The sequence below is a fragment of the Podarcis pityusensis genome (genome assembly GCF_964106645.2).
Source record: "Podarcis pityusensis genome assembly, chromosome: 7".
Taxonomy (NCBI): domain Eukaryota; kingdom Metazoa; phylum Chordata; class Lepidosauria; order Squamata; family Lacertidae; genus Podarcis; species Podarcis pityusensis.
The window spans coordinates 44,561,567-44,580,959 of record NC_138031.1 but is presented as its reverse complement, the minus strand read 5'-3'; the positions used below and the strand labels follow the sequence as shown (position 1 = coordinate 44,580,959).

The 19,393-nt window shown below is 42.9% G+C and overlaps 1 protein-coding gene and 1 long non-coding RNA gene across 2 annotated transcripts; both read right to left on the bottom strand.

Annotated features, from left to right (window-relative positions):
- Positions 1–1,564: 1,564 nt before the first annotated feature.
- Positions 1,565–5,215, bottom strand: LOC308481774. The gene is made up of 2 exons (XR_013988883.1): positions 3,574–5,215; positions 1,565–3,312 (listed from the first exon to the last, which is right to left on the bottom strand). It is a non-coding gene; the product is annotated as an uncharacterized lncRNA (long non-coding RNA).
- A 23-nt stretch (positions 5,216–5,238) lies between these two features.
- Positions 5,239–18,165, bottom strand: AQP4 (aquaporin 4). The gene is made up of 5 exons (XM_081014465.1): positions 18,042–18,165; positions 12,671–13,085; positions 9,784–9,948; positions 7,900–7,980; positions 5,239–6,183 (listed from the first exon to the last, which is right to left on the bottom strand). The coding sequence occupies exons 1-5, from the start codon at positions 18,074–18,076 to the stop codon at positions 5,905–5,907; spliced, it is 975 nt and encodes a 324-aa protein (XP_080870591.1). The 5' UTR covers positions 18,077–18,165; the 3' UTR covers positions 5,239–5,904.
- Between the last annotated feature and the right edge of the window lie 1,228 nt (positions 18,166–19,393).

Below are 19,393 nucleotides of genomic sequence, written 5' to 3'. Positions count from 1 at the left end.
GCAAGCCCCATGCAAATAAGGGGTTGCCTGTAATTTGTTTTAAACGGTTTTTAATATTGCATTTTTAAATTGCTGAAACCTGCCCAGAGACCCAGTATTATAATGATCACAATCATTGTATCTTTACCTTTAAAAACAGGGGCGTGAACAGCATACACATACACCCTCAATTTGATTTCTTGGAATAAGGCATGATCTGATGTTGTTGCTGTAACATCTAATTCACCACTCAGATGAGCACTTTCTCATCCATATACAGACAGTCCTCAGTTAAGCATCTCCAAGGTCACAAGACTGGAAATGATGCAAATCCTGGATAGAGCAGAGTAGACTTATGATCTGAATTAACAAAGGATTTTTGAGAAAACCAAATGAACCTTGAGTAAGCCTCACCTCCACAGATTAACAAAAGTGACCCTTTTGACAAATAGCAGTTCACATAACATGCACAGAATAGCTGGACTTCGCTGAAGCATAAAGAGAAAAGGGGGCACATGCCTTATATGTACAACAATGGCACAATATTTAAACATTCGATAAATTCATGTTCCCCCAAGAGATGCAGGTTGTAACACAGTAGAATTAAGGACCTACAAATCCCACTGATTTCTCTGAGGTATTAACTGAGCTTAGCTGTGCAACAGATCGAAGACCACTGTAGAGTTTGAGAAGGCAAAATGAAAAGGCAAATAAATATTTGGGGAGTGGATAACCTCCCTTGTGGACAACTGCAATAGGAAGGATAGTATCGAAAGCAGACTTGAGATGATCCCCGAGATGACATGGAAGAAATTGTGCACTCAAAATACAATAATGCAGGGTCATCTCAGTAAAATGGTAGGTAGCAAGTTTATGGCAGAGAAGAGTGGTCTTCCTAGGATACCTTAATTCAACATTCATCTATCTGGTGCACTCCAGATATTTTGGATTACACCATCACCAAAGGGTTGAGACCCATCAGCTACCCTCACCTGGTTTAGCCAGCCAGTCGAAGCTATTTCCCGGGGTGTGGCTGCTGTTACATGCTGACTGCTTCTAGGAGCCACAGGTAGAGCTGAGTGCATGGTGGGGACCAATGGCGGACAAACTACCCTCTCCAGAGGGACTATCCCTCCCCTAGTATCCAAACAACTCACTTGGCAATCAGAGGTCTGACTTCACTCATTGGAAAATGTAAATTTTACCTTTGTACAGCAGGTCAGTTTCTACACATACCCACACAATCCTATGTATTCTCTCTAGACAATCAAGGGGCATTATCAGAGTCCAAGGGCACATTCCAGCCAGGCACACTCAGAGTGTGAAACTGTGAGCAAAGAGTTTTGAGGGCTAGAGAGGCTCTGAAGGCAACACACAATCCCCAGGCCTGAGGTTCACCCATCCCTGCCTTAAAGAGCCTAAAGTTTCCATCACGAACACCTTTGGAATATTATTCCAACCCACAACCTGCAACTATTCATTGCTTATCAAAATGACATTTATTCATCATGACACCTAATTGTCAGTGTTCATATCTGAAGTCTTTATAACGTTTTAAATGCATTTCAAGAAGAAAATGCAGGGATGAATCAAAACAGACAATAGTTTATTTACAAGACATAACCATAAAGAATACAGCAGAAGAGAAGAGGAACAAGATAAAACTCTATTGTTGACAGTAGGACATCTTAAGTAGATTATTCCAAATGTTACACATTTTGATTTATAATACTATTATCACATCAGTTCTGATAAGGTTGAATGAACTTGTAATAATTTTTTTTTAATGGCCATATGTTTAGTATGTTTACTAGTTTAGCCCTTATCATTGGTCCTACAAGTGATAGATTATCCTTCGTGCAGCTCTTAATAGGCTTTTATAAATTGGATTCTGGATATGCACCTGAGATTTCAGAATGAAATATTTTGTGACATCTCATTTTATTTATTACAGCTTTCCACATTCACGATGAAGATTCTTTTGACTCTTCAGTTGCGGAGGGACACGAGTGAGAAGCAGAAGACAATGCTTACCCCACTTAATCCACATGCTCCCAAAACTAGCAAAGGAAATTGGCATACGTTCTCCAAACAGATAACATTCCAAGTAAAATTGCTGCCTTTTGTACCAAACATTTCAACTGAAACATATGCAAATGATTATGGCAATTAACTTTGTAGGGAATTGCTGTATATGAACGGCAAAAAATCAAAACAAGAACATTACAAAGGTGATGTTCATGCTGCCATTTCTGCCAGTACCACACTAGAAACTGTGTGTACAACTATACACAATTTATTCTTTCACACACACACAACAAAGTCCTTAGGGTACTTTCAGCATCCAAATTTCAAATTATTTGGAGGATTTTTTATTTTAAGGCAGAAAAGCTAGGAGAAAGGCAGCTGTGAGTATAAAGCATCTCTTTCAGAATAATTTCTATGACTTCATGCTGGCCTGGTATGGTACACAAAGTGGGATAAACTATCAGGTCTTTCTGTTGATGAGGGTATGTGAAGCTGTAGCAGTCTCTAAATGATTTGCTTTGCATCTAGTGCTTGCTATGAACAACATGGCAACAACACTATCTCAAATATAAGACTCACATGTTACATCAGTTTGTAAGACATCTTAATAAGCCACTGAAATAACCTCTAAGTGTATCACAGTCAGTGAGTTAACAAAATGTAAATTATAAACATGCATTGATGAAACATTACCAAAATACAAATTTAAAGCAAAAAGGCTTAGGAGGGAAAGTACAGCCATATATTTATGAAGTGGAGCTTCAGTGTATAACCAAAGAGTAACTGTTACACCAGTGCAAAACATGTTGAGAAATACAACCAAGGACACTTGTGAAGTTCACATCACTAGTGAAATGAAAATTCTGTATCTACTTCCAGGATTCTATATTACATTGGCTGAGGAGTCTTTCTAACTTTTAAGGTTGTGAAAGACACCGAGGGTTCACATATTGAGCATTGGCAAGAGAGTTATTGTAAACTTTGAAATTACAGAGATTCCACCTGGAAATGGTGACTAAAAAGGTATTGTTTTGATCTCTCTCTTGAACAAGATAAGGAAAAATGTTCTACGTCGAAATCACAAGACACTTGATCTTGAACCAGTAATTTGCTCTTGAGTAATGAGCTCTAATGTTGTCCACAGAATTTCCCTAGACATTTTCATTGAGAGTTCCGTGCACATCTCTTTCTGTTTGCTGAGGTGCTGCGCCACAGATGAATGGAACAGCTCTAGGTGTGCGTTGAGACACACATGGACATCTTGATTGGGGTAATGATTCATTGCCGCATCTATTCACATATAAACTTACCATATTTTTCGCTCTATAAAACGCACCAGGCCACAAGACGCACCTAGTTTTTGGAGGAGGAAAACAAGAAAAAAAATATTCTGAATCTCAGAAGCCAGAACAGCAAGAGGGATTGCTGCGCAGTGAAAGCAGCAATCCCTCTTGCTGTTCTGGCTTCTGGGATAGCTGTGCGGCCTGCATTCGCTCCATAAGACGCACACACATTTCCCCTTACTTTTTAGGAGGGAAAAAGTGAGTCTTCTAGAGCAAAAAATACGGTAATTGTACGCTACCTTATGACCATCAAATGGCTTGCAATGCTTATAAAATACACAGTAGTTTATTTTCTAAGAACAAAAGAAGAGTCTGCAGGATCAGGCCAATGACTCATGTGGTCCAGCATCCTGCTCTCACCAGACTGTTTAGATGCCTATGGGAAGCCATCAAGAGGGATCTGAGTGCAGCAGCACTCATCAGGGCATTAGTATCTTTCTTCATATGGTCTCCCTTTGGCAGACCTGGTGAATTTTACTGCACAACATGATGTCTTTTTACTCAGAAGTTCCACTAAACCCAACAAGGCTTACTCCTTAGGAAGTAACTTGATTTGCTTAGGATCACAGCCCTAGTTGGATTTCTTTGTTTTGGCTTTGCTATACTCTCAGTTCTTTCCTTTTTTGTGCAGTGCATTTGGTGCTGCTTCACACTGGGCAATTTTGTTAGATGGGCGTTACTTCTTCTATGGAGGAAGAAGTGTATATTTCTTTTATCACGTCGTGTTTCTTGTGCATAAGATTATCTATGTACTTCTCCCTACTTAGAAATATTCACCACTAGTATAGTGTCCTTTTTCTACAAGACCAGGTGTTCTCAGGGTGGTTCTGTACATTTGCCACATTTCACCACCAAAAACCTTAATAGGAATGGATGAGTTCCATACAAAGAACCTCAGCTATAGCAAATTTCAGTTCTGGCTACATTCAGAGAAAGTGTAAACGTTACTCCTTTTTGACCAAAAGCATTTGAAGTTTATAAAAGGCAAACTCACCATTCAGCAGCACAACATCACACAAAGTTGCAAGCTATTCCATGCTCTGGCTTCTTGATGCATTGAAAATTCACAGTTGCTATTTAACTGTTTCATTGATATTATAACTGCATGGAGATCATGCAACAATTGCACACATCTCTGTTGACAATGGCTTTCTGGCCTATGTACACTGAGTGCAAGCAGTGGAACAGACATGTCTGCGACTGTCACACATGGAAATCTACATGCAGTTTGCCTGGATGTAGAGCTTTTTATATAGGAAATGCATTGTGTTTGAGGCAGCTCTAAAACAAATATTTTTAGCGACAGAGTATTCAAAGCAAAGCATCAGTCACCAAAGCATTTCCCAGCAGTATTTTAAATAATTATGAAAAGCCTGTTTGTTATGCTTTTTTTTTTTAAAAAAAATCACATTGTGAGCAAAATAGTTACACAATTTTAACATTTCAGTTATATAAAATTGGCACAGTAACATTTTATTTGTTTGAATAAGTGCACTGAAAACAGAACAGCCTTCAACTTCTTTTTGATACCTGCGTATTTTTATTTGACATGATCCACCCAAAGTTAACCACTGTTAAGTCCCACTGATGTCACTGGGAAAATTAAGCTGTGTATAAATACCTCCTGGTAAAAGTATCTGGAATTCACAGGGCTTAACTTTGGCTGGAATGCGCACATTACAAGATGGCGATTAATACGGACTTATTTTGTTCATTGTATGTCTTCAACAGTTCCAGCAATAGTATGTCATGAGAACGTTTTTGTGGAAGGACAACTCAATGTGGGGGACATTTAAAGATTATGAGTCAAAAGGAGAGGACTTCCTTTTTTGTGGAAGTATAAAATGTATGAATATGTATAAAATGTATAAAATGTATAAAATTTATAAAATGGCAAATGGCAATTCTTGCTTTTTTGTTTTGTTTTGTTTTGTTTTGTTTTGTTTAAATGTCTTCTCCCAAATGTAGCATGGAAGGATTAAAAATAACAGGAGGACTAGAAGAAAGGGAGGAATGAGGCTTTTGCAAGCATTTGTTGTATCTTGCATGTTGGCTCTGCTTTCACTGAACCTGCCATAGATTTTGTCATTAAAATTCTAATCAGGATTGACAACAGCCAATTAAGTGTCAGAAGAACAATCTGATAGACACTTCTTTCTGTGTCTATAGGCATCTTTTGATAAGTTTCATCTGTCAATCTGATTGACGAAGATTGCTATTTCCTGCTCATAACTGCTTGCGTTAAAACCAATGCCTCTTTCAAAATTCACTCAGAAAGCAGAGAGGGAATTAAAGGATTCCCTTATGGCTACCACCAAAAGGACATTTATGAATTTGGAATAATCTATGAGGATCCCTCAACATAGTTAGCTGCTACCATGTCAACAGAATGGGAGTCTGGTCTGATTAAACAGCTAATTCACTGCTGCCATTTTCCTATAATTTTATGATGTTGCAGGTGGCTAATTTACAACAAATCTGTCTCTTTTATGGGTGGAAGGCTATCTGTGGGCCTGCTAGTAGACTGTTCCCTGCTTTCAGTGCTCCTTGCTAGTCATACAGATGATAGCACCTCATTGGTTGGGTCTCTACCCTTCTTATCATCACCCCTCTCAAGGTCAATGACGTGGACCATTCCAGGCTTCAGAAGCAAATCATCCGTCTCCACCTGGCTCCTGGTATCTTCAACTTCTATGTATTTTCCTTTGGACTGCTGGCTTGTTTTAGTAAACGCTTCTTTGAGCCGCTGTTTGAATTCAGCATCAGGACAGTAGACATATTCATAAAGGGCGCCGGCAAGAACTGCTCCTATAATTGGTCCCACCCAATATATCTGTACAAAACAGGGAGAAAGAAACATACATTAAGCACGGATTGGGAGTAACGTTTCAAAGAAATGTCAAGAGTCCAATAAGGAAGTTGGATGTTACCGAGGTTAGCATAGTTGGTGCTTCCCGTATTTGGTGCTGCAGGAAATCTTAACAACCTACCCAGTTTAGCAGGGCTTGGATGTGTAAATGGCGCATCGGAGGCTTTGCTGGCACAGTATGTGAACACATGTGTTCAGCCAAGCCACATGAACAGATGTTTTATAAATACCTGGAATGCTGCGTCTTTTATAGGCATAGGAGCACATACAGACACAGAAAGATAAACTCACACCCAAGAACCTTAATTAGGCTGACTGAAGAATAGCTAGTATTCTCTTGAATTCTGATTGGATGATGCTTTGTCATTTGTATCAGCAATGCCTTTGTTCATGAATCAATCAGCATAAAATAGCTTTGGATGAAACTAAATCAATACAACACACTGTTGCACGCCACCCCAACCGCTGAGTGGTGTGAGATTCCAGCAGTTCCAGGCACTTACCCAGGGTTTGGTTTCCTTGGAATGAGGGACAGCGGAGACTGTGGTGTCTTTAGGATATACAGTTTATTTACACATATATACAACCTTAGCCTATGATGGAGGGGTTCACAGCATTAACACCCAACTGGGTCTTTTTTCTCCCAATAATCACAGCCTTGGATTACAGCAGAAATCAGGCATGGCTCTGTCTCTCAGGCTTCCCAGCCAGCTTCCTCCTGCTTCAAGCTTCTAGCTCACATGCCTCAACTCAGGCCTTTGTCTTTCTAACTAACGAACAGTTGAGGCAGTGAGGCCCATCCATCTACTCTCTTCTATGGAGCCACTTCCTTTGTTACCTTAACAACCCATACTTAGTGGGTGATTACCAATAAACTTGTCTGGCTATTCAAGAAAGTGGATCCTTGTTGGAAGTGACTCAGGCATACAGCCTACCCACCCCCCAAACTCACAACAATACAAACACCTGAAGTCAAACAACTGGTACTTAGATTCAGGTAGGTAGCCATGTTGGTCTGACGCAGTTGAAATAAATTAAAATATTGTCCAGTGGCACCTTAGAGACCAACTAAGTTTGTTCTGGGTATAAGCATGCACATGAAAGCTTATACCCAGAATAAACTTAGTTGATCTCTAAGGTGCTACTGGACAATTTTTTAATTTATTTCAACTGGCACTTATGTTGCCAGCATATCTCAGCAGTTTCCTAACACTAAGAAAGGAAATCTGGTGAGCAATTGAAAGCAAGCCTAGAAACATACACTCATGAAGACACAGCTAAGGTTCTATGATGGCATTCCAGCAGAACCTTCTGAAATCTATCTAATTAGATCAGTTAGTTACAGGAGACAACTGACATTTGTAGGAGCATCCTGTTTAAGTACAAGTTCTTATAGATTGCATTGATTCTGTTTCAATACAGAATCAAACTTAATATAGGTAATGTCTCACTTTGACTCATCTTGGAACATGTGGGGTTTTTTTTTTTTACAATCAGGTAGTATATAATTTTTTTGAAATAAATAAAATACATGATGGTAATAATACTGCTATTGATGGTGGAGGAAGCCATAGATGAGCCTTGTCCTCCACAAATTTGTCTAATCCTAAACCAGCAGGTTGGTGGCCATTGCTAAATCATGCATGAGTGAATGAGAAGTATCCAGGTATATTCACTTACCCAGTGGTTTTCCCATTTCCCCATGATAACTGCAGGTCCAAATGACCTAGCAGGGTTCATGCTGGCGCCTGTGTAGTTAATCTGCAAGATATTTAAAAGGAAGACTGTTAATCATTATTATACAACCATCAGACATCCACATGTTTTAATGATCTTGTGATGGAACCAGCTTATGACTGGCATTGCTCTAGATCTATTGCCCAAGTCACTATTGCCACTTTCTCTGCATTCTTTCCCCCACCTGGTTGGCAGCTAATGGGGATAGGAAACATTTCTCAGTGGGCCACTTCTAGCCCATGGACCTCCAGTTGCTGATGTCTATCCTCAAGATTCATGCCAGTCCAGAAGCGATGAGACAGCAATGGGAACCAGGATACAGGACTGTTAGGAGATGCTTTCCAGGACTGTGAGCATCCCTCTGGACTATTCATACTTCATGGAATATGGACACTCTTTCCAACTTTCTTCTTCATCTTTTGTGCTTTTCAAAGCTCAGATTAATTCTGCCGGATCTAACTTTTACCCAGATCTCTTGGAAAAGAGAAGTATGTGTGTGCATCCTTGCCCTCTTTCTCTCAGCATAGTGGGGGAGGGTAATCTGGGGTGGGTAGAAGTGACTGGAGGAGTACGCATGGCACTCACTCAAAAAACAAAATGTGCCGGTGGGCCTAGATTTATATAACACTTTTCAAAATGTAGAACAAATGTGCACAGTGTGGGTGTCACACAATTATGCCTACCAAACACCTATATGTACACACTGTTATTTGATTATTTACTATTTAATTATTTACTAAATGTGTTAGTCATTTGTTATCAAGAAATTAAAAAATTCTATAAGCAACCTAGGGTCCCTCCAAATGCCCTTTTAATTGCACATTCATGGTCATTTGTGCTCTTGATGTTATTGAGTTGGTCACAAATGACCTTGTTTTCCATACTTTTTGTTCCTGAAAAGGTTTTGGGGTGGTCATAGAATCATGGCATTGTAGATTTGGAAAGGACTATCTATGACTATGTAGTCCAGCCACTTGTGATGCAGGAATATGCAGCTGTCCCATATGGGGATCAAACCTGCAACCCTGGCATTATCAGCACCACACTCTAACCCAGGGGTAGTCAACTTTTTTATACCTACCGCCCACTAATGCATCTTTCTTGATGGTAAAATTTCCTTACCACCCACCAGTGCTCAATGGGAGGAGGATTCAGCTTCTGCTGTAAAACCCCCTACCGCCCACCTAGAAACCTGAAACGCCCACTAGTGGGCGGTAGGGACCAAGTTGACAACCCCTGTTCTAACCCAACTGTGCTACTGCACTGAGCTTCATTTCCAAGCCATGCATATTCCTTAATTTCGTGCTGAAATCCTGTCACTTTTTATACCAAAAACATTCTGGTTTATTTTTGTCCTGGTTTTGTAGCTCTATAGGTCCCCTGGAAGGCAATAATGTGGTAGCATTGGGGAAGCATTGCAGAACGGATTAAAGCAGAACAGAACTAAAGCAGAATAAATCCACCACTATTATAATGTTACAAACATGTCACAGAATGCATCCACAATAAAGCATCAATCTGAAAGGGTCCCAACAAGATGTCTAGGTACGCTGACTTTATATGTTTGCTTCAGGAATATTTCTACCACACCTCCTGTGAGACAAACGAAGATTATTCCTATTTCACATATACAATAATATCATTTCAAAGCAGGGAGTCAATGTTTTGGAGCAAGTTAGTCGAAAGGTACTTGGGGATATACAGGCATTACATCAAATTTACTTGAGCCAACAGTGGGTTTTGGAGTAAGATTCATAAAACATTGTAATGACATGCACTTTACCATTAGCTACCTAGCACAGCTCATGGAAAAGGCCGGCAACTTACAGCAAACAGGTGTCCGATTGCAACTGAAAGTCCAATTGCCAGTGCCACTGAACCCGTGACATCACTTCGCTTAGAATCACAGCTGGCAAAAATAGTAAGGACCAGCTGGAATGTAATTATCAGCTCCACTACTAGTCCATGGCCAGCGGAAAGGTCATCATGTACCTAGAAATAAAGGAAACACACTGGAGTTTCAGGAAGCACAGAAAAAGTGTAAACTACTTTTCTTACATCAGGAAAATATAATTTCCTCTCTACTAATTAAAGCCGTTTCAAATTGGATGTGTCTGTAGTGAAGTTAAGAAAAGGAAAAGGAGGGAGAAGATTGTTTTAACTAATTTTACTGTTGTATTTTTATATTGCTGTAAGCTGCCCTGGTGAACAATAGGTAAGAAATTGAATTGTTGATGATGATAATAATGGATTACCGTAATTTAAAGTCATTGAAATAACAGCCTTGTGTCACCGACTATGATAGTGCTGGGAGGCACTGCTTATTGATGGTTCTGGTCTTTCCTTAAAGGGTAGACCATGTGGTGGTACTGAACAGGGCTCTGGACCAAATTGGTCTAATCCTGAGACAAATTGGGCTGATTTGGGGGGATTTGGGCCTAGGTCGAGTTGGGAAAGGGCTTGCAAAGCAGCACCCCACATAGTCCTCCACAGAGGATTCAGTACTGCAGAATGGCAGAGTTCCTTTACAAGCTTCTTCCTGTCAGGGAAGGTTCTTGTGAAGGAGTGCCCTGCAGAATCCCATCACCACCAGGCCCTGTTGCCACAGTGACTGCCCAGGTCTACTACCACCGCTGCAGAGACCAGCAGTGATAGGAGAAGCAAGCAGGGCGCCATTGTAGCAGAGGAAGGTCTGGGAGGTTGCTATAGCAACGGGGCCTTGAGAATAGGCTGCAAGGCCTGGCAGGGAGGTATGCAGGGAGGGGGGACTTTATCTCTCTTGTTCTCAGTGTGTCTGAGGGGAAGGCAACACAGTGCCTCTTCCTCTGTGCTCTTGGCTGTAAGTTTAATAAGAGTTTTTTGGGGGGGTTTTAAAAACACCTTAATTAAACACAGTCCCATCCCTGAATTGATTCAGGACTGGATACAGGACATTCTGGGTGATCTCTGGGTTGACCAAGGTTGTGCTCTGGCATGAGTGACACTATTTTAGCTCCCTGTGAGTCTGGCTTTTTTGCAGCTCTGATAGCAACATCGTGTAGCTGTGGTACTAATGTGGTGTCCATTTTTCAAATGTCAAAGTGACATAGTTCTTCACGTTCTGACACAAGCAATTCTGCGCTGCTGCAGCAAGCCACAGAACTGGGTGTTTAGTCACTATCATATATGGTAGAAACATACAAGATTTGGCCTAGCAGAAGATGCAGTCTGCTATATGCATATAGAGCATATAAGGAAAGAGCGTTGGTTTTTCCATTAGATGTTCACATGATATACTTAAGAAATGAAAGGCTTCTTTTTTCCTTAGGAGGACAGTAGTTTAGTGTTCTCTTATAAATCCATTAATTAGCTCTAACTCAATTAATTTCAGTTTCAATTAAAAGTAGGCAGCATGCAGCCCAAGTGCATTTTAATTTCCTTCAGTGAGGCTAACTGATGGGATTCTTTATTAGTGGAGAATGAAACTAGAATTTAAGGCACAGTCTATTATAAAGAAGTGTGTCATCTTAAATATATGGCGTTATCAGTCACTATAATAATGACATAGATTTTGACACTCCCATGTTTTCATCTTAAAATTGCATTTCACACCTGGCTGCTATGTACCTGGTATTAAATAATTTCTAAAAGTTTTAAAAAGAAAATATCTATTAGAGAACAATTGCTGGGTGTAAAGAAAAGGCTGTCAGTAGGATAAATCAAAGGCTTTTACATAAAATTGCGCTGTTATTTTGAGTTAAAGAATAAATACCACCTACTCTTCACTAAAAGCTTACACAAGCTGCCTCCCCACCAACCCTGCTCTCATGAAATAGATTTTTAGCATTCACTTAATTATGGAGAGCTACATGGAATCTGTTCTTATGAATGGATTCATGAAGCCCTTGGCAGCCTGCCTATCAAGATTTTTGAAAAACAGTTTGCCAAGCATATGCTAAACTCTTTCATGGAAATGGGTTCCATTTCAGTCTCCACCACAGGATGACTATCAAGAGATCACCCTTTTTATTAAAAGATAGCAGTGTGAATCACACGAGAAGCCATTCCAAATGTGAAGGCACACTCTCAAAACATCTTCTTGCAGAATGTTTAACCTTGGCCACATATTTCTCCTTTGTTCATATAAATAAGGACATTAAAGCACATTTACATGGTATTAGTCTTTCAGTTTATATCCATGCTGCTCTTCTGACAAATCTATACTCAAGTGTGAATGTTTCCATGCATAAGGTTAATATAAAGAGCCTGGCGGAAGCAAGATAAAGCAGAAGTGATACATTTCAATGCGAATGAGCATTTGTGCCAGTGTAAATATAATTCAAAGTTGAAACTATATTGGCAAGAATGATGGTTTGCTTTGCAAACTGGCTGAAGCAGTAGCTGTTTGAAGCTTCATCAGCCAAAAAATAAAATAAAATTCAGTTGTAGTCTTTGATTAAAGTTTAATTAATGCATCGTGTTCTCTCAGTCACAATAACTGATACGTTAGACTCCACATTGCATCATTCTAACGCTCGATAGATAACTGTTCCACCATACCTAGTACTTGACCACAGCTAATACATATTATCTACCCACCTATAATCTGTAGGGAAATCAACAGTGAGCAAAAATATGCATCTTCCTGAATTTAAATTGGAAACGTGCTGTATGGTTCAGGTTCCATTTTATTATGTTTCATAAGAATAGGGAACTCCCAAGTCCTCTACCCTACCTTGGTAATTCCCAAGCCGCCCACCACACGCTGGGGGGTGACAAGGTAGAGAATTCCCGCCCCTGCGATGGCACCCAGGCATTGGGCTGCAATATAGAAGACTGACTTGGCAAGGCTGATCTTCCGAGTGCAGACCATTGCAACAGTCACAGCAGGGTTAATATGGCCACCACTGATGTGTCCAATGCACTGCACCATTGTTGCAATGCTGAGTCCAAAGCAGAGAGAAATGAGGACCATGTCGACAGGCAGAGGGTTTTCGACTCCACCCCAGTTGATTGTAGAGCCAAGGCTGAGGAGGACAAAAATGAGCATGGCCAAAAATTCTGCAGAAACAGCTTTCCAGAAAGGCTGAGTCCAGATGCCTTTAAATGCCACCATGATGGCTTCGCACTTACACAGACGTCTGCACTTACTGAAAAAGGAAAACAAAGCAACATCAGGAGCTGACCCAGTAACTTCAAGGTTGGCTCTAAATACTCCTAATCATCTGCAGAAGGTCCCAGACTAGGTGGGGCTAACATTTATTCATAACTAGCTAAGAGTGGGGTGAAGGAAGGGTGCTCACTTCCCACTTCCATTTACCACATGCCTCCCCTATTTCTCACTGTTATTTCCCACATTTACATACTGTACATGGCTGAGTCTATGACCATGGGAGGAGATCTGGGATTTCTCAAATCTGGTCCTGCTCTCTGCTATGCCAGAATTATCAAGCACTGAGTAAGAGGTTATGAATGAATCCTACTTGCTACCCACAAACTGCATATAGGAGTAGTGTGTGCACCATGGCCCAGAACTGTTTCTCAAAGGTGGTGAGGTCCAGGTTCCAATAAACACCTGAAACTTCTCCAACAGCACAGCATTGTCAAACTGCATGGAGCACCCCAAAAAATTAGAAGTGGCATGAGAGAATTGTTGTTTTCTATGCTTTCAAGTGAAGGGGGGTTAGTAAAGGTGACCCACCCCCAATCTTGGAATCAGCTCGGACTGCTTTCTCCCTCCTTTTCTGAGTGGGGGGGGGGGGGCAAGGAGAGAGTATAGGAAATACATCTTCCCCCACAATCCTGGACTCTTTAGAAGAAGGGATATACACCCCCATTTATATGATTTGGCCATCACCCCAAATTTAATCTTCCCAACAGGAGATTGTATGGTAACCAGTCATTTATATGAACTATGCCCTCACATCACTATGGGAGAAGATGCACAATCTCCACTTTTGATGGATACCTTTGGAAGAATGAGTCATTTTCATTTCCCCTTCCCTGCTCTCTTCCCTGTAACATCCAAAGACACCTTAAAGTTGTTATTTGAGTCTGTGTGCAGCACAGCTGCAGTACTTTCTTGATTGAACCACACATCAGATATATTAGTTGGTCAAATAGGCAAGTTAAATACATGAACCCAGGGCCTCTGGCTTCACAATCTCTGTACAATCTCAAGGAGCCAACCAAGGTTGTTACTGCCAAAGGGTTGAACAGTTTGGAAGCAATATCCCCCACTGTATAGTGTAAATTCATAAGGCCAGGACTTTGCTTGAGCGTACCCTGACCCTGAGCAGTAGGTAGTGCTGTAAAACAGAAGTGGAACCAGCTGCACCATGAAGGCCAGCAATGTAAGCTGTACAAGTCTTGAACCAACCCCAGTGCCAAGTCAGCCAGAGCTCCCTAAACTGGAACCCCCAGAGATAGCAAGTCAGCACCCCTGGAGACAGATTCCCTTTACACCAGGGACTTCACACTTCCCAGTCCTTGCTCCACAATCCAGGCAATGCAGAAGACATGAGATGACTGATAGGCAACAGGGTTCTAGGCCAGAGAACTACCACTTTAAGGCACTCTACTCTTCAAGAATGGTACAGAGCATGGAAAGGATAGGGTGTCCAAAGACTGATACATTTTTCATTTGAGCTCCAGACCTTGGTAAAACGAGTTGTCTGATTAGAGCTATCCAAGGTCCTGAAACTCCAGCTTGATGCTACGTAGTTATTTAAATCCACCTACAGATGTCTATTGTGCCCTATGGACTTCCACTTGCAGTTAAGGTATGATGGTGCAGCAACTAGGATTACTGCCGTACAGGCTCTTCTGCTTCTTCAGCCTAAACCTGCATGCCTCTGCTCTTCCTGGCTTCTCTCACTGCCTGCCTTCATCCTCCCCGCCTGACCTACTAGACTCAACCCTGCCAATGATCTGCTGCCAAAGTAAGGAAATCATGTCCTCATTACATACTTGAGTTTCTCTTCCCAGCTGTTGGCATGGTTCTATGAGAAACCAACATTATCAAAATAGAAGCTATCCACCGCTGTATTTTACATTATGCTTTCACAAAATAAAGTTTATCTATTCCAGAGATTGATATACCATCTTTTTCTGAATTATACATTTTATACACTTTGTTGGAATTCCACTGACTCAGCTTTGATTTTATAAAAGCAGCTTTTTGCTAATTTGGAACCAAATATCAAAACTTCCTAAAAGGCCTCAGTTCCAGCTAAAAGAATATAGTGGGATGCATGATGTAAAAACCAGTTGGAAGCACCTTATAAGGTTGATCACTTTCACTTTTGCAGGATTCCTCATGTCATTAAGAGCTTCCTGAAAGGCAGAAACTAAGCAGGTGAAACTTTTCCTGGTACAAAGATAAAGTGATGGGGAAAGCTTCACCTCATGAATTTCTATGTGCTGTGCAACTTTTAAATGAGCCCTTTGCCTTTTAAACAGTTGGCAATCCTAATACTGCCGTCATATACTCAAAATACTGGAAACCAATGAACTCTACAGATACTTTTGCAAAACTTGTATGGGATTCTATCTTGCTGTGACATTTACTCATGGGCAATACTGTTCATCCCCAGGTAGGGAATTTATTGAATAAAAACACAACCTATATTTAAGCAAGATGATACCCTTCTTTATTAACTTTACTGCAGTAAAGGACAGTCCCATAAGTGAAAGGTACTGTAATGACCACAGGTTTTACACAGCTTTTATACCTTCTCATAAACAGCATACATCATATTTGTTATATAATTACTGCTACACTATCCATCACATGCCACATGACAACTTCAGATACCTGCCAAATTAACTATACAAGTTGGCCAGTACAATAAACTAACTTTTGATCTGGACAGTAAACGGAAGCTGGTCCCACAAAAAGTTAATCTTTCAACTAATTAAATTGACAAATTCTCCATCATCTCCAGAGTTTTACAACTGAGCAGGGATCTGAACCTGAGTTTTTAACACCTGCACCCAACAGTGGCTCTAGGAGTCACGGAACCATAGAAGGGTTGGAAGGAAACTAAGGGTCATCTAGTTCAATTGCTGCATTGCAGAAATCACAGCCACCCAAGCTCTGTTCAAAACCTCCAATGAATGAGAGTCCACCACCTTCGGAGGAAGTCAGTTCCACAGTCCAATAGCTCTTTCCACCAGAAAGTTTTTCCTAAAGTTTAGCCAGAAGGAAGAGGGCTAAGAAAGGCATTCCCTTTCCCTACCTTAATGGCCCTCTGTTCCAAGCCATTCCCATTGTGGAGGCCAGATCCACTCCAAGTTGCCAGTTGCAATCTTACAGACATGACACCCTCTGCAGGTTCATGCTTCCTCGAAGAGGAGAATTCTAACTATGAACACACAGAGAGAGACATTCCTGGCAGCAACTGTGCCTGGTTGCAAGTTCTGAGAGCACAGCGGTCTGGAGTGCGTGTGTGCCTGCCTGCATCTTTTCCCCCCTGAGCGCCACTTAGCAACCCAGTAGGAGGGGGAGGGACGAAAGAGAACAAGCCAAATATTATCTTTGCAAGCACGAGAATGGAATCCTTCCCCCCCTCCCTTACTTGTGCAAAACGTTCAGGGTTTCGAAACCTCAGCAAATGCTGAGGTCAAGCCCGTGCTGGCGTCCAAAAGGGTCTGAAATTGGAGGTGGGAAAAGAATTTGGAAGACGCAACTTTTTACCTTCGGGTCCCGCGCCTGAAGTCCTCTGGAACGCAAACCTGAGAATTGCAGTCGCGGGTCCCTTGGCCGCCCTCTCTGCCCTGACCCAGCCGCCACCTCGCGGAGTAAGCACAAACTGCTGGCAACGGTATATTTTTAGGATTCTTTCCAAATAGGTGAAAAAGACGGGGACTGCCCTTGACCTTTCCGGGGACGCCGATCGCCTTGGTTTAACGTTTCAGGCTTAGACAGTTATGGGTCCAAGCGCGCGCGAGCGTACGCGCACGCAGCAAACCTTGTATATATTGCAAACAGGAGAGACTTGCAAGTGGGGCTTTCTCACGAAACTTCGCCGGCTTGTTTGGCGGAGAGGGAATATATATGCTGCCAAAACAAAGCAAAAAAGCACCAAACAAACTAACAAACGAAACACCGTCGCAGATATTGATCAACCCAGAGCTCATCCCAAGGCAGCCTACAAAGAAGATGGGAGAAGCGACCCAGAATCCAAACTCACAACGGCGAGCGGAGGGTGCCGATCCGGGCGCAGGAGGCCACCGGTGGGAGACATGTGGGATTGCAGAGGAGGAGGAGAGAAACGACGGAGCGAGCTCCGCCGAGGCTGCCGAAGGAGCAGGCGCGGCAGAGGACTCTCGCGACGGCCTCTGCTTCGCCCCGCCTCCCAGGCACTGGCCTCTGAGTGGCAAGGGGGCGACCGGGCAGCCTGCTGGACGTCCTCCTCGCGAAGCAGCAGCTGCTACAGCAGCAGCCGCAACTCTCCCAGCCCCTTCACGCTTTCTGCCACTCGCGGAGCCCTGGCCAAAGCCTCTTTGCGTTGTTGTTGCTGCTGCTGGTGCAGATCGCATCCCTTCCTCTTAATTCGTTTGCCCACCCCACCCGCCGAAAAGTTCCAGGAAAATCTCAAGCTCGCCTCTCTCTCGTCTTTTGGCAAACGGAAAGCCCCAAACGGCCTGCTTCGCTCTTTTGGCGCGCCGGAACAAAGCGGGGCTTGTTTCCCTTCTCCCTCTTAGTAGCTCTTCCCAAACCACCTTTTGTGCGCGTATGTGTGCGTAGCTGCTGTCTTCATGCATCTCAACTGCAGCCCACGTCCAACCGTGATCTAACTCCGAGGCATCGCTATTAAAAGTTGGGCGGTTTTTGTTTTGGTTTTTTGGGGTTTTTTTGCGAATTGGACTCCAAGGTCTGGAGCGGTGCACAGTAGCCAAACTTTTTGCGTTTCTCTCTCTGCATGTCTCTCTCTGCCACCTGCCTTCGGCCCCGCGCCTCCTTCTTTCGCCTTCCCCACCTGCGCCAACCCCCCCCCCCATTAATCCCACACTCGCCTCTCCTGCCATTTGGCGTGAAGCAGCCCTTGGGGCGCCCTCCACCCCACCCCACCGCGCCTTGCTGCAGCGCCCCGACGACTCACCCCCAGCAGCCTCCGGATGCGCTCCTGTCGCTCATTCCTTCCCGGGTTTGTGCGCCTGGCAGAGACGCGCCGGAGTTGCTGGAGAGCGAGCGACGAGGGAGGAGGAGGGAAGCCGCCCGGCGCGCTCTGGGGAGTCGGATTACTGTGCGCCTGGCCTGGTGGGGTTTGGGGGAGCCAAGGGCGGCTGGCCGAGCAGATGGCAGGTTGTCGCGAAGTTATATTTGAACTGCAGATAACTTTCCCTTACCTGATCAGCTCGAGGCACGCGGCGACCGCCTCGCCAGGCGCAGCAAAACGCAGCAGCAACAGAATCGAATACACACGGTCGGGAAGGAAATCAAGTTTTGACCATCATCCCAGCAAATGTAGATCAGGCCCTCCTCGACGTCGTTTGCTTGTTTACAGGACTCTCTACACCGCCTTTCAGGGCAAAATGCCCCCTCCAGGCGGCTCATCAATACAACCTTGAAACCAGGGATCAAAGCTGCTGGTGGTGATTTCGCTGCAGATAGCGCTGGGGAAATTGAAGGAGGGCAGCCTTTAATCCAGAACATCTTTCTCACTCTCGATTCACCCACCATCAGCAGAGGTGCCCCTAAAGGAATGTGGGCATCAACAGAAAAGGGTGACCTATCCTTGGTGTAGATCGGGGATCCTTAACAGCACCCTTAGACACACACCCCTTGCTGCCCACCCAGTTGTTTGCAGGGTGGGACTCTGAGCAGCACGAGTGCTCCTTTGGTCAACTGGGTATATTGTGATTTCCTTAGATTTCCAAATTTGCCCTCTGCCCCCTTTTAGACCTACAAAAATATTCAATGAACAGCAGATTTAAAGAAACATTTTTTTTTAATGGTCAACAATGGAGCATCTGCAAGCATAGACAGGTTGCCATATTCAGCACCAGTGGAAGTTTCCAAACTGTGTTCAACAGCAGCCCTGTAGAGACTGCATCACAGTTTAATCTGGATGTAACCAGAGCAACGACGACTACAGTGAAGCTGAGCTGCAAGGCCCATGAGAAGGTAATTCAGGGGTGAGAAATTGGTCCCAGCCTGCAAGTCTGATCCTGACCTCCCCCACCCCACCCCCGGCACTTCCATGGGCCATTTTGACCAGTGGGTGGGACTAAGCACTTGATGTCACCATGACGTTTTCCTTTGTCCATGGGTCTGAAATCAAATTGTAGAGACCAAGGCACCATCAATCAACTGATCAGGCAGCACCTGATCTTTTAGCAGGGAGCCATGTCTTTCTCTGCCCTAAACCTGTGGTTATTTATTTATTTATTATTCCCTTATTGTCATCATCAAGTGTAGGACAGGTCACATGGTGTGGGGAAAATGGGACAA